At 50.4% G+C, this 27,218-nt stretch overlaps 1 protein-coding gene across 2 annotated transcripts in view; it reads right to left on the minus strand.

Moving 5' to 3' along the window:
* ca10a (carbonic anhydrase Xa) overlaps nucleotides 1-27,218 on the minus strand; it is a 114,790-nt gene that overhangs the window by 32,816 nt on the left and 54,756 nt on the right. For both annotated transcript variants that reach the window (XM_028819545.2, XM_028819546.2), the window contains one exon: nucleotides 21,953-22,095. In XM_028819545.2, coding sequence (XP_028675378.1) covers nucleotides 21,953-22,095 — 143 coding nt within the window. The remainder of the gene's footprint in view (nucleotides 1-21,952; nucleotides 22,096-27,218) is intronic.

The raw sequence follows: 27,218 nt of genomic DNA on the forward strand, positions 1-27,218 counted from the left end.
CACCTGCCACGTGGCCCGATGGCATGGCTGACGAGTACAGACTTCACATAGCAGGTGGCATGGGCACCTTCTCTCTGGAGTGTCGACGTAGGCAGGTCAGCGAGGACCCCTGGATTGGAGTGCCCAGAAGAGGAGTGCAGCCAACCCGGACTAGAGGCCTCTGCTCAGCGCCCATCAGCCCTGGTGCTGCTCGGGTAGACCTGGCAGGCCACCATTCAGACGACACCACCCCTTCTTGCAGAGAATTGCTGCCAAGGGGTTAAGGAGTAATGGAGTACACGGAGCTGCCATTTCAGCACCCCTTGGGGATCGGGCCAGAGAGCCGTCCCCTCCTAAGCCATCAGGCGCACAAAGCCACTTGCTACCAGCGTCCCTTTTGCTCGCCTTGTTTATTTCCACCCAAGCTCTCCTTGAGTATCCACCGGCATCCCGAGATGGCAACAGGCCTCGTGACGAAAACCTCACAACGTCCTGGTCCAAAGGCACAGAGGCTCACAGCCCCCCCACCCCAATTAATCTCCAAAAATATCAAGCAAAGACCCTCAGAGCCCAATTCTCAAAGACCACAGGAGTCACCATAAAACTGAGGAACGGCCGAGCAGCCACCGCAGCGACTCGAGGATCAGGCGTCACCAGGCCACTTCTGGGACTGCTGCGTACTGGCCGTGTTCTTGTACAGGACGTCACCTACTCGGGGCTGTCACTTTCGTGGGCCTCAGCTTCTGCTAGGCCTTAGAGATGAGCTCACGATAGACAGGAGACGCCATTACTGACCCATCAGTCATCATCTCATGTGACCCCAGAGACCGCTTTCCCTCCCAGTTTGCACCTGTTCTAGGCCACACCCACTGTCCCCCCCTTTGTTGGCCACTGCTGGGCAACATCACCCACTACCCACAAGGCTTCAGGAGCGGCCGAGCAGCAAAGGTGTTTGTGCAGGTGGCTTTCAAAGGGAGAGGGGGGCCGTAAACCTCTGGCGCCAATGACATAACACCAAGATCCTTTACATTTAAGAGAGACCTTCAAAGATAAAACGAGAACAAGGCGAGGCAAGGGAGAGGGTGAACATGGCACCCCAACGCAAGTCGGAGATGTACATCTGGCAAAACGAAAAGGTCCAAATCCAGAAAAGAGAAGACATGGAAGGACCAGATGGCTCCATTACAGAAGACCACAGGGCTTTGTGGGCAAAATGGACAGAAAATAAAAAAAACTTTTCCTCCATCTGCTCTCCACCCAGCTGGCACAAGGGTCTTTCAAGTCCCTCTGTGGGCAACTTGAGTACCCCTGGCAGGTCTCCCCTCTGCACCCCAGTCTTCCAACACCGCGCCGGCCACTCATATTAGGGAGAAGGAAGGAAGACACACATTAGGGGGCGAGTCTCCCTGCTGCCACCTGGTACTCCCCTCTACAGTAATTCATACACAGCTGCTCCCTGCCCACAGTGGCCCACTTTCACTGGCACCAAAAGCCTTGGCAGTATATATGCTAGCTGAGCACCATTTTTGCCTGCCATGTTATGTCGCTACAGACGGCCCTCGGGTCAAATCAGATCACCGAGTAAAATGGGCATCCTTACTTGGTGGCGGAGTCGTCCCCACACATCAAACATCTGCCCACTTCCAGACTCTGCTCCCCAACATTAAGGTTCAGGCAGGTCAAAGCCCACTCCAACCGTGCTCAGGCCAAAGATGGGCTGCCAGTCCATCAAAGGGCACACCTTAGAGTGCTCAGGCCTGGGGCATGGTGGTGGTCACAAGTGGGCCCCAGAGCATGGGGGTCTTCTGTGGACCCTTGTACAGACCTGAGACCTTCCATTCTACTTCTGTCACCCTGACATGAGGGACCAGTGGGCTGAAATCTCTGGCAGAGCCCTAATCCTCATGCCAAGATGGGCCACATTTGCACCAACAGAAAACAGAGCCAAGGACGGCGGGGACAAGACTGGATGGAGCAGGTGCAAGGCCCTTAAGTGGCACGAAAGGGGGGCAAGTGGAGACTGTGGCATTGGGCTCGGCCGTCAGGCAGACGGTGAAGTGAGGCCATGGGGGGGGGGGGGCATGTATCTAGCGCCATACATGGGGTCCGTTCATCTCGCTCAAATCAAAGCGTGCCGACACATTCCACCAGCAGACGCCTCGCATCACGGTACGGAGGCACTAAGCAGACATTTAGTGATGGCGTCCCCGTCGAGTTCAAGGAGTTCTGCCATCCTTGAGTAGTATTCAATGACGTGTGACGGTAGCAGATGGTGGTGACAAGTGCTTTAGTGTGCCACTTGGATGTGAAGAGGCTCCTGCGGCTGCACTTTAATTGATTGGCGGTCACAGGTTTCCAACTTCTCCACCAGGTGAGCCTCTGAAAAAAAACAACCCAGAAATGTTCTCAAGGTGGGTGCCCCTTCAAGCGGGTGAGGTACGTCCACACCGCTCACCTGGCAGGCACTCGTTGTGAAAGTCCAAAGGAGCTCTGAGGAAGCCGACGACTCACTTATCAATCAAGTGACAAGGCGTGAGAGCCCAGCCATGAGGAAGTCCTGCCAGGACATGACCTCTGCGCAGAAGTCCCCATCATTCGGACCCCTGGCGGCCCTGCCTGATGTCCTCGCTGACGTGTTCACAGTGGGCTCCTACCTTAATTTCCTTGTCCTTGCTGGCACTGCGTACCAAACGAGGTGGGAGGCCACAGTAGACTTGACTAGCAGCCCAGATCGCTGCTCACGGTTCATTCATCGCTTCACTAAGTGAAGTTCGGGTCAAAGGGCACTGGCAGGCCGGGCAGTCTCCCCAAACTCTGCTGCACATGAAGTAACTTCACAAGGCGCCATCTACAGGACTTCACAAAAAGCAATGAATGTGGGGACTCCAATGCCAGGTTCACAGCTGCCAAAGCATGAGGGCGAGGCGAGCCTGTGCCAAGGGCTCTCCTCATAGTCACGTCCTCACCGAGTGTCCTCGGACCCTGCTGTTGGCCATCATGATGTGGGCTCCTCAAAGCTTTCTGAAAAGAGCCCCTTTGTTACCTCCCAACTTCAGTGGTCTCGCTTCAGTCCTCAATAATCAGGGCCCACCGTTCGGCTGTGGCGCCTTTCAACTTTTGATTTCTTCACTTCAGGCTCAGCCACCCTAATACATATATCGACGTGTGACACTTTCATTTTTCTGTTCCATCTCGGCTTCATTTTCCTCTGCGCTGCACTTTCTCTTGTGATTACTGTGGAAAAAATTGGAGATTTTTCAAAATTTGCTGCCATTTGCAAACTCGGGGCCAGTTCATTTATAACAATCGAGCGTGGCGTGTGGGGTTCATCCAGATAAAGCTACCGGGGCCGCTTCTTATTGAAGTCCTGTCATCGTTTGGTCTCATCAGTCTGCTGGCCTGTTTTCTTTCTATTAGGGTGGCACAGTGGATAACGAGGCTGCTTGATGGCGCCAGTCTCCGAGTTCAAGTTGCATTCCACTCTCATCGTACTTCTGTGACGACTGCCATGGGCCTCACCAGTAAGTCTTAGCATTCAAAATTCAAACCTCAGAAATGAAACCTCCAGTTCTATTACAAATTAACTAAAATACGTTTTCCCTGCTCGGGTTTTCGAGTGCTGACTTTTGGTTGGCAGATTTGATTTTGTGGCCTTCAGTCATTTGCCCCCTTTTGGGAGATTCTTGCTTTTCTTTGCTTGTTTGATACCAACTTCAGAGTTTACTCCGAGCAGGCAGAAGAATTAAAAGACGAGCAGATTGAGAAGTCGAAGCTGCTGATGCCCGCGGCGGGCTACCCAGGGGGTCCTGTTCCACTGAACAGTCGAGTGCCTGAAGTTTGCCAGTCTGTGTGCACACTTGGCAGAGATGCGCTTCATGTCTGCCTTCACATGCGCCATCTTCAGGTGAGCCCTTAGGGCACAGGAGTCACCTGCTTGAAACGGAACGCTTGGCATGAAGAGACAAACACCAGGCACCACACAGTCTTTGCGTTTCTTTCTGTGTGTGTCTCACTTTGACATGGGGGTCTGGAGGTCTTCAGTGTCTGCCAGCAGTGGAAGTAGCGCGCCATGCCTGGCATCTGGGATCACCCAACTTAGTATTCAGAGCTCGATGCCTTGACAAGCACCACCCAAAACCAAACAATCTTCTGATGGCACAAACCTGTTCAGCGCCTACCCCATCCGGGCAGCACAGGGCACAGTGCAGGAAGACGCACTGGATGGTGTGCCCAGGCCCTTTGGACTGTGACAAGAAAATGTGCAAGGAGAGAACAGGCAAAGTCTCCAGAAACAGTGAGTGGGCATGGGAGGGCACCACTGGGTCTTGACCCACTGGCCGGGCTCCAAGCGCACTCCTTCCCCCTCCCAACTTGCTTTCAAACCACTTGGGCTTTTTGGGGTTAAAGCTTCCCCCCTTTATCATCTGCACAGACTGAACTTTTAGCAGTTTTTATTTTTTTTACAATTTTTTGTTAACCCCCCCCCCCCCCCAGGCCTCATTTGAAGCCAGACCCTAAGTTTGGGAGGTGAACCTCATTCCAGGGTGTGTCCTTCCTCACCAATCCCTCCAACTCTCCGCACAACACAGATGCAATCCCAGCATGCACCTTTGTGTCATTAGCATACAGAATGTCTACGCATGCATATTTACAACAAAGAATTAAAGGGGGGAAAAAAGAAAACAAAGTTAAATCCAATTTGCATAAATTTGAGGTTATTTTTGCCGCCGATCCTCGGTAAATGTGTTAGAACCCCGCTCACGGTAATAACGTTACGGATTACCCACAAGCCCCACCAAGCCCGACTCCCAGCCAGTTTGTCTTAATTACTCTTCCTTTTTATTGGTGAATTGGCTTCCGGAAAGTGTGCTGCATAATTGCATCAGCGCGTGCTTACAGTACATGAAGAAATCACTGGAGGCTCCATAATGATAAAAGCAGCGGCCTCGCTAATACGGGAGGAAACGCACGGCAAATGATTTATGTTACTTTCCTCTCCGATTTGCAGTTCATTAAGTCACTGTCTGCTTGTAATGACCGAGTGAAAATTAAAGTACTAGAGAGGAGAACTCGAGGTTCAGCATCATTAGAGGAAGAGAAATGAGTTCTTTGATGAGGCTGACTGGAGAAATCCATAGCACACAACTTCATCAGAGGACGCATTGATCTCTGATGCCTGAAGACAGGCTAAGGACCGAGGAGGAGGAGGAGGAGGAGGAAGGAGGAGCAAACAGGACGAGCAGAAACACGACTCGAGTCCATTAACGAGTGCCTCCCAAGCTTCACGTCATGCTCGGTGCCTTGGCATCAAAGGTGGAGGATCAGGAGACCTGAGCTGGTGTGGCTTACAAGATGGCCATGGTGATGAAAACCAACCAGAGCGCTTGATGAACAGAGAGCAAGGCGTGAGGAAGAAAAAGGGGCCCAGGGTCAGGGGTCCACTGGCAGAAGTATTATTAAGATCAGGCTCTGCGGCCAAGGAGAAAGATCTTGATTCCACTGCTGGGCAGTTTGTCTTCATCTGTTCTACTGCCACGTCTTTGCATTTTTCACATTGTCTTCTTTGGGCCTTTGACGTTGCTGTGAACTTCCAGCGTTGCACGGGTTTCTACAGATGCCCTTCCACCTCACAGTGCCAGGGCACCTCTCTGGTGTAAAAACAAGAACGTTGTGCCAGGAAGTTTGTTGTTTCGCCCTACAAGGGGAGCTCACCTGATCGACGGACTCCCACTTGGTCTCAATTTACGCTTGGCATATCTCCACCTCTGCCATTCAGATACATGCTCTTCATGGACAACGGCACCAGCTGGTCACACCAGGCATCTGACCAGCTGGCTTGAGTAGAGTGGGTGATCTTTGGGCACACAGAGCCTGAGGATCTGCACTTGGAAGGCCAAGATGTGTTACCTAAAGCTCGACATCCACAGATATCTGAATATGCTCCTCATCTGGCTCCTGCCATTCTCTCATTACAGGCACAAGGTATTGGCGGGCAATGCAGCATGTGCACCTCTCTGGCACAAGTGCACCATAAAAGGAAGAGGCTGCTAGACCTGTGCTGGAAACACGAGGGTCATGAGATGAAAGGGGCCGCCAGGGAACAGGCACCTTGGTAAATCAGTGACCCAAACACACACACACAAGCCAAAACGCAGATTCATTTCATCCTAAAGCAGGTGCCCATTCTCAAGCCAATGCCACTCTGCCAATGTATAAACGCAATGGGCGTGTAGAACAGCAATTCCAGTAATAAATGTAGGCACCGTGGGGGCGGCCGTCACTCGTTTAGGCAGACATGCTGGCTCGCCTCGGACGGCCTACTTACCAAGCACAAAAAGGAACAAGTGACACACGAACACCGCAGGCCTTTGTCACCGTCACACTGGTGGGCGACTCCTGTGCCACAGCCCCACTCAGGCGCACCACTCCATTAATATATATAATGACAAAGTGCGCATTAGACGGTCATACAGAAGGCGCACAGGACCAGTCACCTGGGGACAAGGTAAAGCTGGCACTCCATCACAGGACGCCAATGCAGCAAAGACACCCCAAAGTCATGGGTGGAGGTTCAGGAATTAAAGGTTGTGCTTGACCTCAGGCGCCCAGCCAGGACAAAGGGTGGCAGGCGGTCCCTAATATACGACTCCCCTCTGGCCCAAGGGGTGCAGCAGGGAAGACAAACAGCAAAGTGGACACGTTAAAAAAAAAAAAAAAAAAAAAGACACAAGACGTGAAACATCCGAGGAATATGACGACACAAAAACCACGAGAGCCATGAGCTAAGTGATGGCACACAGGGCACCGTTAAAGGCACAGCGAGCTCCAGTGAGAGGAGCGGAGAGACGCAAACAATGCAGTGGTCACAGCAGCGAGATCGTGGTGTCGTCGGACCCTCGCACGTACCAGGACCGGTTTCGCTCTGCTCCTGTGGCCTGTCGAGGATCTTTGCCCGGTCAACTCTCCTAGCCTCTGACATGAAGGCACAGAGAGACTGGGGGTCTGCTGGGGAGTCAGCAAGCCGACAGTCGCGTCCCACTCTGGGTTTTGATCAATCCCATTAAAGAATACTTGTTAAATCGGACCTCCAGGGTGATTATTTTCCTCTTTTTATTAAACTTTAAATCCAATTCTGCTTCTCATTATTATTAACTGATAAGCTGAAAAGCAATTAAATAAAAACGTATAATCAAATGGAGCAAATCCCAGGCCTGAAGTCTTATTTAATTGGGCAAACCCGCCGGGACGGGGGTGTAACTGAAAGGCCCAAACTTGCGCACACACTTTCCGGGATGCCCGGCCCATAAACTAGCGGCTCACGCGTCGCCCAACCCCACCCCCGGATTCTCGGCCGACTTCAGACGCCTCCTTCCTCCATCTCTCAACAATGATGAACTCGCCGAGCAACTGCAATGGCTGAGGAGCATTTGCCGGAACAATTTTCCACAGCACAATATCCTTGTAATTGTAGGGTAGCTTTGAGGAGTCATTTTCCTTAATTACTGTAATTCAACACTAATTAGCCAATAAGTTTCCAATGTTTGTTGTGTACGAGGCAGGCGCCACACGTAAACCCGCCAATCACTGGAGACGGAGTTAGCCGAATGTGGAAGACGGCAGCTTTTGCCCAAAGCAAATAATTACAGAGAGAGCTGAGCGTGAAGACAAAAGGTGTAAGGAAGAGCGGAGACCGCGGTTCACATGAGCCATCCAAGTTCTCTTGAGCAGGCCGTTAAGATGCTGAACGTGAAGAGCATCTCTGGGCTGACACCACGCATTTCCAGGATGTTCTCTTCCTCTTAGAACAATACAAATTCAGACATTCTCTTTAAAAGATTTTACAGCTCCTGGCACACCACCATTGTGTTATCCTTTTTGGTTCTGACCTGAGATGCCACTGCAATGATGGCATACTGCAGGCCTCTCCGTTTCCCAAGGTTCTGGACTGGCCAGTTTTCTTTCGACTACTTCAGCAGCAACTTCTAACGTGCGACTTGTGGCTTTGATTTTGATTTACACTTTGGAGTTAAGCTTTGACTTCCCAGTGGATCGGGCGACACCTCACCAGTCTCTATAAATATACCTGGCAGGAATAGTCTTTGTATTCATCAGTGGAGCCGTCATGTGGTCCTGGCGCTGGGCCGAAGGCGCACATCACACTGCACTTGGCACTGGGGGGTGTGAGCATCTCATGGTCTTTCCGGGCAGCGAGCTGCTGGTCATTTCTTTCATGTTTAATGGTCTCTAATGAAGTGCTCGCTGGTTTTGGTGTTCAGTTGCCCTCCCCAGTGCCAACACTGCTTTAAAAAGCCTTTTGAATTGTGAGCTTGTGTTGACCGTGCGCTTAGAGAACACAATGGACCAGCAGATGAAACATTCACCAAAAATAAAGCTGGGGTCTCGTAAGGAGACAACGTGACAATCGAGGGCTCCAAGTCAGGCTGCAGACTGTCAACAACGAGGACGAGGACACAGCCCCAACAACGAGCCACCTCAAGACACTCGAGCGCCACCACAAAGACAAAGCCATTTTATCATTGTGCTCCGGTTCTCTCCTCTGCTACACCCAAACTCCAAGTCTACTCATGGTGGCTCCACCAGAGCCAGGAGGCACCTGCAGGTGACCAGGAAAGGCCCTGACTTGAGTATTCAGAAGTTAAAGGGGGGGCCTCTCTGTGTCTCCTTGACCCTTGGTGCTCATTCGTGTCCCAGCAGGAGCACCAGAGTAGGAATCTCTGCCTCCCAGTGGCCCACTGACTCCTGGGCCTCTGCAGCGTCAGACTTTCGAATCTGGTAACAAATTCTGAGCGCGGCTTGCTGGTTTAACACCTCTGAGCTCACAGACGCCTGCTCATCCTTCATGGATTTTTGCTTCATCAGCAGCCAATTAATGATGAGGCGCACATGACAAGGCAGGTGACAGATGTGCTCAGCACACGTTACACCTCAGAAGTGAAATGAGCAGAAGATGAGGGCTCACCCGGGAGTGCTGCTGACTCGTTCAGGAAAGTCGACCCAGAGACGAACAATAAGCAGCATAACAACCAGTCCACCATCAGTCAGAACTTGCCCAGGTCTTCTGCTTCTGCCTTACAGCGAGACTGAGGACACATATGGGGGCCTCTCCTCCACGGCTTGGGCAGGCATAACAAAAGAGCAGTCAGTGCAGGAGCTCAACAGCAGGGGGCAGTCCACTCAGCATACCACAGCCAGGCACAAGTAGCGAAGGACAACACTTGAGGCACCAACATACAACCTCAGCCTGAGACTACAGAAGACCAAATGATGACAGACCTGGTGAAGTCAATCGAGAGGCTGGCATGAGGGGGTGAGGATGCTGTAGAGCCCACTCTCATCCCACCTGGAGAGGGCTGGGAGTACACAGAGAATCATTTCAAGCGCCTTTCACGCCATCCAGCCTCTCTTGATGAGGGAAGAGTTGCGTGCAGTGCAAGGTGGCATTGCCCCGATTTCCCAGTACGTGAGATTAGGGAACTGTGTGTCAGAGAGCGAGGGGCGCAGCACGGGTGCTCCACAGGGGTCCGTCCTCGCTCCATTCCTTTTCACACCTCTGATTTCAGGTGATTCCGAGACGTGTCGCCACCAGATCTTCTCTGATGACAGCGCTATGGTTGGATGTGCTAGTGAAGGGAAGGACGGAGAATACAGAAGCCTGGCGAGGAGCTTAGTGGAGTGGTGTCATCACAGCCATCTCCAACTAAACCCCAAGCTTGTGGTGGACTTTCAGAAGAAGTAGTCTCCTCCGGCTTCTGTCTTCATCCAGGGGGAGGAAAGCGAGGAGGTTAAACCTTACAAGCAACTGGGTGTTCACCTGATAGAGAAGCTGGGAAAGGAGCAGAATGTGGACATGGTGTGCAAGAAGGGCCGGGGACAACTCCATTTCTCATTCAGTGCAAGAGGCCTGCTGCCAAGGACTTTCTGTGACTCGAGTGCCATCTCTCATGCTGTGGTGTGTTGGGGTGGCAGCATCACAGCCAAGGATACTCAAAGATGATCACCAGAAAGGCCAGTTTAGTCCTCGGGCTGAGACTGGGCACAGCGGAGGTGATAGCAGAGAGGACGATGCTGGCAAAGGGGTCAGAAATGATGAAGATCCCCTGCCATCGGCTTATTTCATGCATTGTGCGTGTGGGCCACCAGACTCTGTAATTAGGGGCACTTTAGCTGTGGCTACTGGTCACCCTATGTAGTGCTGCGGACTGGTAATACGTCTCAGCACCTGCCATACCTGAAACAAGTGTATTTCATTTCTATGCACTCGTTTAAATTCTGCTGTGAGCTGCTGGAATCCCCACATTTCCCTTTGGAGGGATAAGAGGGACTGGGGGGTCTCCTCTGTGGAACAGGAAGCTCAGGTTGTTCCTGTGACATGCAGCCTCTTAAGGCACATCCCGCATTCCCCTAACCCCCCCCTCCCCGGACAGTGCCCTTGGCAGGAGTACTCTTGAGAAGCATTAGATCACCGGCCACCCTTAAAGGCCGACGGACCCCCAGAGATACGGGCTGACTGTGTTGAGGCGGGTGTAACTTGGACTCGAACCCCAAAGAGTTCCTGTCCTCCCGTTATGTCGGCCACCACTCTGCGCTCCTGTACAGACATTGGTTCAAGTGTGGAGCTCAATGGTTGGGGGCTGTTGGCACCCATAAGTTTAAGTTGGGCAAATACAGTAGGTCAGGTGGCAAGTGGAAGAGCAATGTAAAAAGAGGTCAGCCGAATGGAGAGGCCAGAGGAGAGTGGTGCGGCCATGACCGAGGACCACAGCATCACAAAGTCCATCAAGCCACTTACACCCTGGCAGGGCACCAAGCACTCTCCACTTTGATAGCTGCCATCTGGAGGTTAAAGCTTGGTGTGGGATAACAGAACAAAAACCAGTGCCATCTGTTGGGGCACCCCTCTACCAGCTGGTACTGCGCCAGTCCAGTGTTTTGATCCTCTCTGTCATTAACATGAAACTTTAGCATTTTGAGGCATCTGCCATCGTGCTAGAGTGACCACTGGCCATTGTGTCCAAAGCGTCTGCCCTCACTCACTCCCACTTCTCCGAGACAGAAAACCAGGACGTCTGCACCAAAGGCCAACATCGGCAGACACGTCACTGAAATCAGACTACGTGGTCAGATCAGCGTGAACCCGTTAGACCCCCAGAGCAGATGAGGCCCCCCCGAGTACGCCTGAAGGACTGAAGCATTTGGCCACACGCAGCTCCAGCACCTTCCCATTTTGCAGCCTTCCATGTACTCCTGCGTCTCATCCACTCCACTTGACGAGGCTCTCCCATTAAAGCTGACCACGTGTTCAGTTATGTCCGAGACCAGTGGACCTCTTTAATCAAATCATAGTTGGTATGCACATGGTGGTAGATAATCAAAAGTTCTCAGGCGTGGCCACACGAGGCCCCCATCAGAGTGGTCACCTTCACACTCACACAAGGAGCTGTACTGGCTGCGATGCCCAGGGTGGCCGGCCGAGACGTCACACTCATACCAATGGAGCTCTGCTTCCTCAAGGTTGGTCGGCTAAAGGCTACGCGAGATGCTTTTGGTCGGTCACACATGATTAAGGCACTATATAGAGTTTTTGGCAGCACATGAAACACTTCAACAGCACCAGATGAGAACCACTGCCACCCCTGGCACATCGAGGACTCTCGCGCCGAGTGTGAAGGTGAAAGTAAATGGCTTTTCTTTTTTTCTCTTCTCCGCCTTTCAGGTGCCGGGAGTAAATAACGGTGACAAGATAGGCCTGTGTGCCCAGATTACGGAGGGCTTACAGGAGCCATTAGCATTCACAGCACACTGGCACTATACACTGGCGCGTTAATGCGCCCTTGTAATTGTTCAGTCTAATGAAGTTCCCCGAGGCCACCTTTGCTAAGAAAGTCCCCAAATAAATAAAAAGTGGCAGACTGACTCCTGCCCGAGGGATTGATCGGCGCGTCATAAATGCCGGCAAAGGCCAAAGAGCCACCGACTCCAATGGCTGACACGATAATGAGGATGGCGAGGCACCAAGACTGGCCCGCCCTCCCCTGGCGCTGCTCTGCTGTACTCCGTGTGGTGCAGCCAATGACAATGACCCATCAGCAGACTACTTCAAGTTGTAGAGTCAGAGTGACCGGACGATGGCATGGCACTACATAAAGTCCCAAGAGCTGCTGACTCCATCCCAAAACCTGCCGCTCTTTACCCTCTAGCACTAGGAGAGCTTTTATATTCAACCTGCAAAGTGCCGCGAGCACGTGTGAGACATGGAATGGCACTATATACTGGCAGCTCTGTGGTGAACAGTCGGCTATCAAGGGAGTCTGAAGAGGGGCTGCAGCACTGAAGAAGTGGGTGGCACTGTGGAGGCGACTTCCAGAACGTCAGCTTGCAGCATTCACACACCCATGCCTTGGGGTGGAAAGGTGCCATCTAAAACTACACAGGTCAGCACTCACCTCTGACCCTCCCTGTGACCCGGAGTCAAAGGTTACAACCATGGCCTGCAGAAAGGCGCTGTGACTCATTAAGACAGCAAAGCTAGCAGTGGCTCGCTACGTCACCAGCCATTTGGGAAATGAGTGGACTGCGACAATGCTATGGAAAGGCGCTACAAATGAGGACAAGACCCCCTCTGGTCACTCATTGTCCACTCTTGAAAGATGCTATATAACACGGCCTGCCTTTGTGCGTGAGTGAAATGACCACGGCGGACAAGTCAGACGTCTAAGTGTAACAGTCACATGTGACCAGAGTGAGACGCTTCATGTGACAAGGACGTCGCAGACAAGTGGCATTTCAGCCTGCTGCCCGGAGGCGTGGGCAGTGTGAGCGACTTTACTTGACCCATCCACGTGCCCTCTCAGGGTAGGAGGTCAGGATCGCCTGCCATTGTAAGCCAACACCAGAGGCCTCCTGGATCACCCTTCTGCCAGCGGCTTCCTGCTCATTTCATTTGCTAATCGTGTGCCCATTAGCTGGCTCTCAACACTTCTCTTGCACTTTCTTCCTTCTCGGCTTCCCCTGCATAATTTCAGTCCCACTGCCAGCTTAAAAAAAAAAGACCCCCCCCCCCCGAAACGTGACATGAAAAGCGGGCAGATTAACTCATACGGCTACTCATGCAGTGCCATCACTGGCTTAAGATAATCTCCAAATTCGTGCCAACTTAAAATATCCCGCACCACGTATGCATCTGAAGGGGGCCGAGTGCCAGTGTTGGCACTCTGCCATGTTTACATCCATCTGCCCACTACAACTTTATGTGTCATTCCAGTTTAGCGTGGCATCCAAGTCTTGTGTAAGGGTTCTGCACACCATCTGACTGGATAAGCCCAGCTTGAGAATGTGGCAGGAACTGGGAAGTTCTGAAGGGCTGGGGGAGCCCATCATCATCATCACCATACAGACCCTGACATCCCCCAATTGGATTTTATGTCTTGATAATCAACAATAACTTTTTTCTTTTCTTTTTTAAAAGCACATTTTCTAGCCAAGTGCAGCTCACAGCGCCCACTCCCTCCCTCGCCCACTTTTTCATGGACTCCATCATTCACCGATGTAACATTTATTAGGCCCACTCACTCATTCACTCTCATTCCTTCACTTTTTCATTCACTTTCATGTTCACTCACTCACTCCATTGCCTTCCAGACTTTTACCTTGAGAAGCCACATAAGCTGTTCACAATGATGACCCTGGCACAGAGGGCAGCACCCACAGCCCTTGACCAGGTTGGACTTGCCTTACAGCGCTGGGAGTCTATGACACCCACCCCTTTAGCAACCCTAAACTCTAAGCCTGGCAGATACTAACTGAACAGGGTGGCACCATGCCCAGCTGCTGTAATCAAGTGCCTTGTATATGATGTAGAGCTCATGTGTCTGCTATTGACATGAAATCTAAAATCATTGCACAAAGCAGCTGGGAGCATGAATACTTTTGACACTGGCATCACGTGCCCACCCATCCCTCGCTCCCTACAATATCCGAGAACACAGGTAGAGGATGAGAGAATTTAAAAATTCAGAGAGGTTTCAACAAAATGAAAAGCAGGAGGACATGAGGGCGGCAGTAGTGCTTTACTAAATCCTGACGGGCGCCGTTGGCACAGGGGCTGCAGCTGTCCACTCTGAAGGCTGGCTCTCCAAGCAGGCCTCACAAGGTCCATGTCAGCAGAGGATGTTCTGATATTTTCATCTGCAGCGCCACAGCAGTTGGGGGGTGGTGGGGGGTTAATGGTGGTGGGGGCCAGTTTTTGAGTTAATATTTCATTCCAGTAATATTAGACTAGGAAGACTCAATAAACACGACTGGCCAGGCCTGCACACCTCAATTATTCATCCTGGACAATCCATTATGTATGAGCCAATCAAAACCCTCCATTAATGAACATTCATAACACCCCAAGTGGCGCTTCATCTAATGCCACACTGAGGCCTGGCAAATATTTACTTTTTAATAACAGTGGAAAAAAAAAATCAAATTCCTGCTTGTCGCCCATTAACATTTTATGGAACAGCAGGCATTTCCACCGCACAGGAGATCGTTGTGGCAGCTGCTCAAAAGTGACGTTTGTGTGGCCCTGCTCAAGGCAGCTTACAGCGTGCCTCCAGCGGGTCACGATAGGCTTACAGGTAAAACACAAAGGCTGTGCCAAGGCACTGAACTGCGCCACTCAATTACGTCATAGCAAGCTGCAATGCCAAGAAGTGTGTTTGTCATAGCAGGACAAGGTGGGTATCACTGGGGGTCCTCAACCTTCACACCCCACACCACTCAATTATTAAATGATTGGCATAAATACTCAATGACCACCCAGACGAGAGTATAGTGCCCTTCCAAAGAAACAGACAGGGACGCATTGACACTCCTCTCCCTGCCGAAGGGTTAAGTGGGCTCTATTAAAAGTCACGTTCAGTGGTGACAGACCACACCGATCCATCTACACCCAGGATATGCCGACTGTTCCTTTTGCATCACTTATCAGCCATAGCCCTCGAAGGCCGCTCAGAATGACGCTGCGGGTGAACCTGCTGCTGTCCAGAATAACCTTGCCTTATGTCATCTTCTACATTGTGCATGTTGTTCCTTCTGCCCTTTAGTAGAGCCTGGATGGCAGAGTGGGCAGCGCTCACAAGTGCCAAGTACGGTTTACTTGAACTCAGCCAGAAGTACACCACCAGCACAAGACTCGCCAACAGCCGTCCACCAATCACATTTCAGTTAACTCACCGGCATGGAAGAAGAAACTCCAATGGTGGTGAGCAACCTGTTCAGTCTTACTGGTGTGCTGCCATCTTGGACCATTCCTGGCGGCTGGAGTGAGTCTCTGCCGCTATGAGTGAAGTCATCGTATTTAAGAGGACGATGCTTTTGAAAATGCCTGCCAAGTCAAACTGTATTGTGGTGACACAACAACTCGTAACATTCAGGGCACCAGGCCTCAAAGAAATGTGGTGCACATGCCAATCTTGAAACACAGCAGCTCAGAGCAGTCTGCCAAGAACTGATGCTACGGCCTTTAGTGGCACCTGATGTCACTGCGGCTCCTTCTGACAGACAGGCACTGCGCTCGATGGACAAGGAGCCCACCTCCAATTCTTTGGTCATGTGTGAATGGTGCTGGTGATGAAGCCAGTCAGTCAGCATGTGTCACCGTCACCATAGCTCACTGTGTTTCTTTTGCCGTCACCCACAAGAAGCGGTCACACCAAACACTGCTAGCCGTGAGAAGGCCCCGAAGCCCACTTCTATGGCTAAAGGAGCCTGCAAGACCAAGTCAGGGGTCGTGCTATGTGTAGCACAGCATAAAGTGTCAATGGAGACCAAGATCTGGGTTCAAGTCTTTGTATGTCCGCCCGCACTTTTGATTTTTGATCCACAACTAAATGAAGACTGAAGACAGGTCAAGGCACTGTTCATACTCATGACCTGCACCCTGGCGACGACGACTCCTCTTCACACATGGCTGCCTCTGCCACCATACATCAAGACAGCAGGCTGCAGCCACCGACACCACAGCACCACCTAAGGAGACATCAGACCTGGACGTCATTTGTCAAAAAGCAGAGCCCAACAAACGCAATCACAAGGAGAATGCAAATGAGCACATTATCCACAGCGGAAGACTCGAGCTCTCATTACTCGGAGCCTCACACTGCGGAAATAACTCGTAAAACAAATTTTAATTTGATCTTACACATTCATTTAGAGCGGAGCACAGCGGCTGGAAGAAGGCTTTTAAAGCGGACAGACTAAATGGCCTGCGTCTCGTTATTACGTCTGCCGAGGCGCAGGCCTTGCATGCTTCAAGCCAGATGTCAAAGTCGACGCGTTGCCAGTTGCTGCTTCTTTCTTTTTTTCATCAGTGATGAGTGCAGGACATCTTCTGTTCTCCGTGCGCTGATAGAAGATTTCACAAATTCTTTGAGTGCTTCTAGACGTGACCTTCATGCCCGACTTTCATTTGACTCGTGACCACCTCAAAACATCCATTTAGTGGACCTTCAATTTGTGCGAACACATTACCGCTGGTGGCAGCACTTAAAGGCTTTTCATTTGCCACTCAAACTCTAACGTCGTCTTTAACAAATTTCCATTTTTCGACCTTTTGAATTAAGAGCTTTTGGACAAAAGGGATTCACATCATGACAACTGCTTGTCACTTCAAAGAACAGCAGACTTGTGACGCTTTTGACTGCAATGGCAGTTGTGAAGGTAGGGACCTCGATGGGAACAGGAGGTCATGAGGAACAACTCCTGCTTGGTCACTTTGGTCTGAATGTGCCTTTGGCTCTGGAAGGTGAATTCAATGATCAGGTTTGTTTCATAAAGTTTAGAAGATAGATACTTTATTAATCCCAAGGGGAAATTCACAAATTTATTGTTTATCAATTAATCAATTTAAAGTTTATCACTAAGATGTCCCTGTGCTCCGCGGCTCGCTCGCTCACTCCATCGGCACAGACACACGTCAAGGAGGGACGCTGGCCGTGCTGCTGCTCCTCAGACTCCGCTCCTTCAACTGAGCACCGTGTGTGGATTAGGACACGACTCCTCTCAAGATGTCTGTATCTGTAAACTCTTATCGCTTTATCCATCTGTCCTCCGCGTGTGCCCCCCTCCTTGTGTTTCTGTCTCGGCTCTTTGGGAGCCACTTCACTCAGGCAGGCACTTTTTCTTACGGTAGGTAATGGCTGGAGGACCCATGCTTATGATTAGCAGTCCCAAACAGGCCTGAGGCATCCTAAAAAGGACCATAAAAGGTAGGGGCCTAACCTAACCAGCCTGAATCCCCCCCCCCCCCAATTCAACTAACCTCAAAACTGCAGCCTTCTAACCCAGCAGACTCCAAACAAGAAATGACCCAAAATACAGCAAAAGCCCCAAAAGATAAAGGAAGACTAAAAAACTTGAGCTTGTGTGCAAAAAGGGCAATTAAGGCATCTTGACAATGGATGAAGTTAACTGGAAAAAATAATACACAAGACAAAGGCTCAAAAGAGCAAAAAGGCGACTAGAAGTTCATTCTTAGTAAACGATTCCAAATCCTCAATCCAGTGACAGAAGCAAAATAAACCAAGGAAGGCAAACCCACAAAACAAAGGACATGGCCTCTAAAACTCAGGAGTGGCAACGTCAGGGGGTCCTGCCTCCTAAGGCCCCACCTACAAGGTATTAGGAGCACCAGGGCACATAATCACAGAAACACAATAAAATATGAAAAATGATCATTCAAAAACACCACCACCACCCCATTAACATTCGTGGATCGAATGGGAAGACAACTCTGGGATACTCGACTCAACACCAATGGTGACCATGTGAGAGGATGTGTGGGGGTGCAGCATAAAAGCCCATTAGAGTCAAATCACAAAGCCACAGAGTTTAGTAAGACAGGAGTAGCATGTCACCGTCTCAAATGAGGTTTGCATGCCCTGCCACCCCACCATCTTAGCAGTGGGCACCATCATCATAAACAAAATGGCCACATGCAAGAATGAGGTTGAAAACTAAAGACGCGAGATGGAGTCGTTCATTCACACGTACATAAGAACGAGCACTGCGACTCGTCATGTCATGTGACACAGTGCCCTCATTTCATTGGCCCGTCAGCTGCTGGCTCTTCACCCCATCACTAAACAGTTTTTCTATTTTTTTGGAATAACAGAATCTTACAACGAGGCCCCTGCAGCTCTTCAGTTTGAAGGTTTGCTATCAAGTGTTCAATCCAAATCAGGGTCACCGAGTATAAACACCAAGTAAAATCCAAAGAGAAGGGGACACAGGCGTGGAATGTAATAATAGTCCTGACCACAGGGGACACACTCAGAGAAATAGGAGGAGGAGAAGCCAAAGAGACGTGGGAGCAAAGCCGTGGAGCAGTTTAGTTACGCACAACAGAAGAGTGGGCCACAGAGGTCAGCAAAGAAATGAAATGAAGCAGCACAGGCGGCACAAACTGCAAAATAGTGGGAGAAACAAATCCCTCCAGGAAACGAGGCCCAAGAAAAGGGCAGCAGAATAAGCAGAACGCTGAAGAGAGCCAGCAGGTTGAAGGATGCGCATCCCTTAGAGGGCCCAAAGAGCAGGCCCATTTGGGAAATGTCAGAAAGATTTACAAGCAGAGCGCACGCCTACACAGAGCAGAGCGGACTCATTATCTTCGGCTTTATTGCAAAACTAAATAACCGAAAAGGGGAACTCTAGGTGGGGGGGGCTCGGATTAGGATGAAAGTTGTGAGAGTTTGGACTGAAGGGGACAACAACCTGAACTCCCAAAATCTGAAAACGCTCAAGGAGGGCAAAGAAACAACTGCAGCATTAACAGTCGAAACGTGAAAGCCGGGACGTTGGGGTTGTGTGTTGGGCTCCTCACTCCTCCGCACTTGTGCCGCCTGCTGTCATGCCAGTGTTTGAACCTTGCTTCACTATTATGAGGATTTTCTTCTCCCCGTACCCGTGAGAGTTTTCTTCAGGTACTCCAGTGTTCAGCCGCCCACAGTGCAAAGACAGGCAGGCTGGGAGACTGGCAATGCAAAAATAAAAATATTAAAAAAAAAATTCGGCTGCACATGCTCACCCTGTGATGGACTGCCACACCCTGTGCAGGTCTTCTTCCTGCCTTGTGCCCAAAGCTTGCTAGGATAGGCCTTTGTATGGGTACAGCAGAGCCAACCACTCGTTTTGCCCCAGTAGCAAGAGGGCAGCAGCACATAAATCCTGGGGTGTTATGCAGGCCAGTTATTGAGAATGGCGTCCACTGGATACCCCAACTCTCCATCTGCATTCAAATGGGTTTACAGTTGGGTGGTATGCCATTTGCCAGTACTGGAGAAGCACCAAAACCCCAATTTTGAAAATGGCACAGTACCAGTGGGTTTAAAAGACCCAGTGCTCAGCTCTTGGTTCTTCTGCTCTCCGACGAGCCGAACACTTCACCTCACAACACTTAAAGAGGACACAGGTCCCCCGTATCACAGCGGCGGCACTAGGGCTGGGCAGTGGGTGTGGAACGATCTTGACTCCCAAATGACTATCTGCACACCATTAATTGTGGGAATTACAGCACTGCCCTGAACAGAGGTCTTAATGCAACCCTGGTAGACCCAACTACCCTCGGGGCTCTTCTATACAATGGAGACTCCATGGGGGACTCCCACCTCCCCACCCACAACAATGTACTGGAGACTTTGAAAGAGAACCATGGAGTGCTAGACTGGGGGGCAAGAGTGAGACAATGTACTTATCTGGTGCTTGCTTCAATAGCAGCTGGGTGCCAGTACCCTGGTCCAAAAGCTGGTCCAACACCCTCCCTCTCTCCCTCCACTGGACATGCAGGTGGTGAATGGAAGCAGCCAGGAGGCTCTCACATGTAATGTCTATGCCACAGGGGTACACGCAAAGCCCCCTACTATAATCCCATTATGTATTCCTCGTGCCAGAAGCCTCTGAAGTTTCCATCAAGTCTTCTCCCAAGATTAAAAGCGCAGTTTCGGTGGTCTGAAGCCCAGGGCTGGTCCTGCTAATAAACACTGAAGGACGTAAAACAAGTGGGTGCTCTTGTCATGGATCAACGGCCAATTACGGTGAAGAATGAACAACAGAAAAAGGTGCCCCTGAACTGTGTGGAGGATTATTTTATATTTATGAGCATAACAAGCAGCCCACACACACAAACACACACATACACACTCGCAAACCAACAAATCCTCAGCGTATTTCACGGCCTACAGCTTTATTAATTCATAAACACACAGGGCCCAGCAAAGTGCTACAAAGCGAGAACCTCGCCAGGACAGCGTTGGGGAGAATCCCCACAAATCAGCCAAATTTAAATGAGTTCACCACAGGGAAAGGGCCATCAGCGCACACACACGGCACTGTGAGCACAGAAGGCCAGTGACCCAGGAGTCGCTCTGCTCTGCCCACGTCCCATTTTTGGACCAGCGTAACCCAAGGTCCTGCATGGTTGATAGGGCAGTCTTCTATCCACTGTACTGATAAACAGATAATGGTGCTTGCAGACTGGCACCATGGAGTTGGGCTTATGCCATTCCTAGAAACTAGAAAATAAAAGTGAATGTGTGTGTAGAAAGTCTCTGCACGGCCTACCACCTCAAAAAGGTAATAAAGTCCAGCAGGTACCACCACAGCACAGGTGTTCATTTATGTTCAACCTTAAAAAGTTAGCTGGTGATCTGAATCCTGCTATCGTCTGGCTGCTGGTAAAGGAAAAATGAATGGAAGTTTCTAGAACCCTAAAAAGTAAATCAATCAATAATATTTAAATAAAGAAGCGTATGCCAGTGGCAGCAGTCTGCCCCTCAGGTAACCACACTGGAGTCCGCTCTGGAGTCTCCCCGCTTCTCCATTTTGGTAAGGGTATGTCCTGCGCTGATTGTCAAACTCGCCTTGGCTGACGCCATGTTTCTGATTTAGACTGTCAAGTTTAACTTTAGGAGGGCATGTTTTGGGCAGATTTGGCACTTTCTTTTTTGAATATGCCAAAAGGTATAACAGTGTGGTGACTCGACCCCCTCATTACATCCTGATTATTCATAAGGCTAACCCAGCTAACATACGGGGCACTGGTCTACCCACTCCACAGACGGGCATTCATCCTGCTGCTTTTTAGTCAAAACCAGACCCCCTCACTCAGTTGGGTCTCCTCCTCACCGAGCTGGTGCCAAGTGCCAAGCCATGTTCTCCTCAGGCCCGGTTACAGGTACTGTAATGATGTGCAGCTCACTTGTTTAACTCTCGCCTCCCCTGGCATTAAGGGCTTGTCGCTGGACACTAAACACCTCAGTGTGGCCGTGAAGATCTGCAATGATATGCCCGCCCCGCTCTAAATGCTGATCCAGGCACCAGCTTGGGTTCTCCTTGTCTTTTGTGTTCTGGTTCTAGACGTCAGCCTATCACCGGTGGCTTCATCCCAACTGCTCCTTTGTGTTTTGCCTCTGCCTTGCTACTGATGGATCTCATTTGTCGCAGATCTTCTTCAGGAGTTCTGAACTACCTTAGTTCAGTCACAACACACTCAAACTGAACTCCTGATAAAGCAGGTTGCAGCAAGGCAAAAAGCGCCCCTCACTTGTGCCCATCAATATCCACAGCAACAAAATGGTGGTATAACTTGCCAAGTGTATAAGACGACACTGAACCCAAAATCAGTAAGTGCCAACCTGGAAGAAAACAGTTCACTCCTGGACTAGAAAGCTGGTACCAGAGAAGCTTGATGACACACAGCAAGATCTTCAAACCACCACCACGTCCACACAACAATCAGGCAGACACAGAGGACCCCACACCGTCCCGAATGTGTGACCCAAACTGCCATGGACACAATTCAAGTGACTATGCAGAGCACCAGCACTGTGGATCATGACAAGAAAAAGAGGTGGTCCAATTGGAGACCCCATCCCGGCTCAAAACCCCACTGGTCCCAACACGTGAGACTTACCTTCCGTCCTCCTGTGTTGATTCTCAGGGGGGTCAGGTAGGGGTCAAATATCATGTGGCTGGTCTCGATGTTCACCGGCGATTGTCTCTTTCCCACAGAGCACAGGTTCCAGGCTGAATTGACAAGGCCCCAAAAGGATGGAACTGTTGAAACAGAAAGGAAGAGCTGTGAGCTGCTGCCCACTGACACAAGAGGGCACTTTACTGTATCAGACACCGCGGCCCCATTTCCAGAACCTTCCCTATGAGTCCCATACTCTACATTCAGACACCGGACTCATTCTTGTCCGATGCCCACTTTCGGAGGGAATGCCTTATTGACCCCCTCTGACGGTGTCTCCATCTCCTGGGCTCCACACCGTCCGACAGCCTCTCCCTCCCAGGTCCATGAGGCCCAACAAGAATGTCAGTTGACTGAAAATGTGTGCTGGAAGCAAACCATTAGGGTATCTGGAGAAAAAGCCACACAGACACCGGAAGAACATGCAGGCTCTGCATAGGCAACCAAGTAGAAGTGGGCTTTAAACACAAGACGGTGGGCTGTAAAGCTCAAGATGAGGGAGACGAGGCAATGGCAGTGGGCCTCAACTGGGGGCTCCTTGAAGATTTGGACAAATAAGAGCCACGAAAAGGCCACATGACGGCTGGTTAGTCAATACCCCACCCCCCCTCTGTTGGATTGAGCCGCTCAGACGTCACGTTCAGCTCTCATCTTTTCATGTCCTCAACACCATTATTACATATTCCCATGATGGACCAGAGCGGAGCTCTGTGATCAAATATTTATATTAACCATTGCTCTGTAGATTTTTTTTTTTTTTTTTAAGCTGGTGCAACAGGATTAAAAATTAAGAAAACTGGAAGAAGCTCTTTGAAATATTCAACAACTGGACTTCTAGATGGCACTTCTGAGAAGAGAAGCAGCCAGTGCACAAATCGCCATCATATCCTCCTCATTCCTTTAGATGTCTTACACCAACTATACACAACACCACGAGAACGGAGAAAACCGCAGGGTTCAAAAGAGCAGAAAAAAAAAAAAGGCGGCCTGGAAACGCATCGCAGCCTCACCATCTTCAGTTGGAGGGGCTGTGGTCCTCAGGAGAGCAGACCAGAAAAGGTGACATGCCCAGGACCCTCAGGAGACTGACCCTGCTGTGAGTGCCACCGACCATCGAGGATAAGTAAGGAGAACTCGCTTGTACGGAGACCTCCTGACCTCGCTGCTTTATGGTCCTATCGCTCACGTTAGTGGAACTGCGATGCACAGAATACAAGGAGATAACCACAACACCCACATAGACCGTGAATAATAACCTGATCGAATAAAAATAAAAGATTACACGTAGCTAAACAAACGACAGAGGAAAAGAACAATGTCAAGAAAGAAACATCAAGGAGCTGGGCAGGACCCCTGGCTTAACCACGATGGTACAGAAGAGAGACACGGGACAGGTGCAACTAGAAGGATTTAAATGCCAATCGCCTGTCCATGTCCATGTCGCTGGCCAGATGAGAAGGTGAGGTGCCACCTGAGCAGACCATCCAGGACAATACAAAGTTGAAGGCCAACTCTCCAGTGTTAAAAGGGATGAATGAACTCCAGTGTGCGCTTACAGTTCAATGCCACCCCACAGCCTTCTCCTCGAAGCCACTGGAGAGCAGCAGGCACATCTGCTTACTTTTCTAGATGCGTCCCCTTTGAAGCCAAGGACACCACCTTCTCGAGATGACTAGCATTTGTCCTGACACAGAATTTCACAGCCCCAAGCGCTTTCGGGTCATCCGAGATCATCCAGCTTGACGTGTGGTAGCCGACCAGAATGGCCCTTGTGCCTGGCATCCGATTTGCTCAGAAAGGTAATGGCACAGAGAATCAGACGTGACACTTGAATGACAGCGCCAGTGTCTGGGATTGGGGCCCGTGGCTTTCCCCTCAATCACGTCTGCTTGGTTTTATTCTGCCAGGCCACGTTCAACAGTCTTGAAATGATGTGACAGGTCTCCGTGTTCTTTGCTTTTAAGTCAAACTAATCCAAGAGTCACCCTCTGCCTCGACCTCCATTGTCAGGAATGGCGCCATCTTCTGAATGATCACAGCTCAGTTCTTCTTCACTATGTAGGACTGGACACCCAGAAGTATCTCCTAAGGGGCTCCACCCTATTGACCCCCTTATGTTGTTCTCCCCAAGCTGAAAGAGAAGGGGGCATCCAGCCCATAAGCTCACCTCAGTTTTAGAAAATGACATCCAGTAGAGATCTGAGGGTCTCCAATTCCACCACTCCACTTGGCCAGTTATGGTTCTCCGTGTGAAGTAGTACTTTAACATCTTCCCTTGACCAGCGTCCAATCAGGTCACCTGCTCAGTAGACTGTGGTGGTCCCTTGTGATATGGACACACTGGTGCCATTCACAACCTCCTTTGAGTTGTGCAGCACACATTGGGGCGCTATATAATCTAACATTCTATTAGTCCTCTTAACGGACTCGCAGCCCACTGCTGCACTGCCTGTAATGCTAAAAGCAGCAGCAATTTTACAGTAAGGGTCCACAAGACCACCCTCAGTCAAGAAAGGGCAAACTTCAAAATGAGATCAGCTCAAAGCCAAAACAAAAGGCTCATCTACAGTCGGGCAGACGCTCAAACGTCTAAAGCAAGTGCCAGGAGAAACACGTCAACACTTCCACACTCTTTTGTACCCCCATGCAAGTGTCCTCCGACCCCAGCAATGGCACACAAACCAAACCAACACCAAAACATCACTGAAAAGAACTCATGAAAGTATGAACTCCTTAGGTTTCAAAACCGGAGCTTAAAGACGCACATTAAGTGAAGCCCCAAGAAAATGAACAATGAAACAGCAGCAAAGACAACTCATACAAGGTGGGCTGCTTTCAAGGTTCAGACCCTCTCATGCAAACCCAACCGCCTCGTCACCCTTCAACTGGACTGCATGGCTGTGTGAGTGGGTTACGGTCACTTAAGAGCACCCCCATCTGGTCACACCACCCACCTCTACACTTTCAGACAGAGATGGCAGCTAAAACCCCAGAAAAAAGCCTGCCAAACAGCCGACTGCTGCTAAAATACGGGTTTTTATTGGGCAATTAAACAAATTATTCAGTAATAAAAATAAATTAACCTAAATTCACGCTGAGGGAATTAATGAATCTAATAAATCAAAGAATGTAGACAGCAAAATTACTCCAAACAAGGCGCAGTCACAAACAAGTACAATACTGGAGCAGGATGACTGGCAAAGGGGAGAAAGGAAGACAATATAAGAGCGCAGCAAAGAAACGAGGCCAGAGCCCCTCAATCAAAACCCAAAGTCAAGGACCCCCAGTTCTGGGGCCGCTTCCCTGCCATAAACTGAAATTCCTTTCCGATGTCCGTTGGTCTCATGACGTGTTCTGGTCAGTTTGGTTTCTTGTATTTTGGGAGATCATCGATGTGAGGTAGAATACCCTGGGGAGCTGGCCGGGTGGTCTCGGGGCCTCAGAACCCCTGCAGATTTTGTTTTCTCTCCAGCCCTCTGGAGTGGTTTGTTTTTTCTGTCCTCCTGGCCATCAGACTTGACTTTATTCTTTGTTAATTAGCGTCGCCTAATCTTATTTTCATATTTTTCTTTCTTCGTCAATTGTATGAAAACGTGTGATATAAGTCAATGTTGTGGTGGTGGGTGGAGCACTAAGAGGAAGAACCGCCCCCAGCTCCATAAAAGGCAGTGGAGCCCCAGTGTCTCACGCACGAGGACTCAGATGTGACAAATTAGCGTGCTATCTTCTCTATCACATGCGAGCGTCACACCGGATCAGATCAGTCAGTCATGACCCGGTGTGACAATAAAGCCACTCACAGACCCCTCCTCACAGGCCAGTCAGTTTAAATTCATTTGTGCCAAATCAGTAAGATGGTGCCCCAATTGAGATGCTGGTGGCACTGGCAGAGCACGTGCAGGTCTCTCTGCCCGTAGGCACTTCATTCAGTGTGGCACACTGCCATTGGATTTGAAAGTGCCAGCACGAGGGGGCTGTCAGTGCGACTTTATTTCACTTAATTTGGCTAACGTGGAGGTGATGTGCTCCGAAATGCTGCACAAGTCTGAAAGGGATCCTCCTGCGTCTCACATGTCAAATAATGAGGCGATAAAATCGTCCACCAAAGTTGCTTCTACAAGGTCAATTAGAACTTGTGCTGTAAAAAATACAGCGAGAAAAGACGAGGACGATGACCAACTGCCACTTGACACACACAAGCAGGGCCAACTGCACAAACAGCCACTCTGGCAATGACACGACAGATACGGGGCACCTCGACTAATCTGCGTTCATTCTGATGAAGGAAGATCTGGGCGGCCACCTGTCCACACCACACGCATATAAAATGACCGGGTCTACATGAGCTGGGCAGACCGCATGCCCGTGGTCCACTAACCCAGGGGCCCTTCACGCAAAGAGCAGCACGTCTGTGCCCTCTCACACGTGCTCACTTTGTGCTGGCAGCTGCCATCCACCAAAGTCCTTGGCAGGTGTCACAAAGTGGTGAAAGGGCACAGCCAGAGGAGAGGGTGGCAGCATTGTTAAAGACACAATCTTGTATTTTGGCATAATGAGACATGCTGGAGGTGGTTAAATCCAGGGAAATTTGGGACATGCCCACCACACCATTAGGCATCATTTACAGTATGGGGTCCTTATGGTCACATGCTGCGGTGGGCTGGCGCCCTGCCTGGGATTTGTTTCCTGCCTTGTGCTGGCTCCAGCAGACCCCCCGTGACCCTGTGTTAGGATATAGCGGGTTGGACACTGACTGCCTGGTCACATGTCTGGCGAGATTGTGATTCTCCAGCTCCATGACAAGTGAGTTCCAGCCCAAGTGGGCTGCATTGTCCTCCCAGAACTTCAGGACCTTGGCTTCTGCCAAATGGCTGATCCAGAGAGCCGGCAGACTGTAAGCACAAGGCAGCCCCCCACAATCTCATCAGATGAAGGTGCTGGGAGTGGACGCACATGAAGCCCTCTTTGGGAGTTGCGTCTTTGCTCCCCTTTAGGTATTTGTGACGTACCTTCTTCCCCATGCCAGCTAACAGATGACATTCCTGCCTTGCTTCTCATGGTCCTGGTGATTACCAACCTGTGTCAGAACAGCAGCCATAAAAGGCACAAGTTCACACCAAAGTGACTGTTAGCGAGGTTGAGGACAGCAGCCAAAAGAGCTCGAGCACCACAAGGGACGAGGATCGTGGGAGCATCTGTGACAGGT

Source organism: Erpetoichthys calabaricus, chromosome 14 (genome assembly GCF_900747795.2).
Source record: "Erpetoichthys calabaricus chromosome 14, fErpCal1.3, whole genome shotgun sequence".
Classification (NCBI taxonomy): Eukaryota; Metazoa; Chordata; class Cladistia; order Polypteriformes; family Polypteridae; genus Erpetoichthys; species Erpetoichthys calabaricus.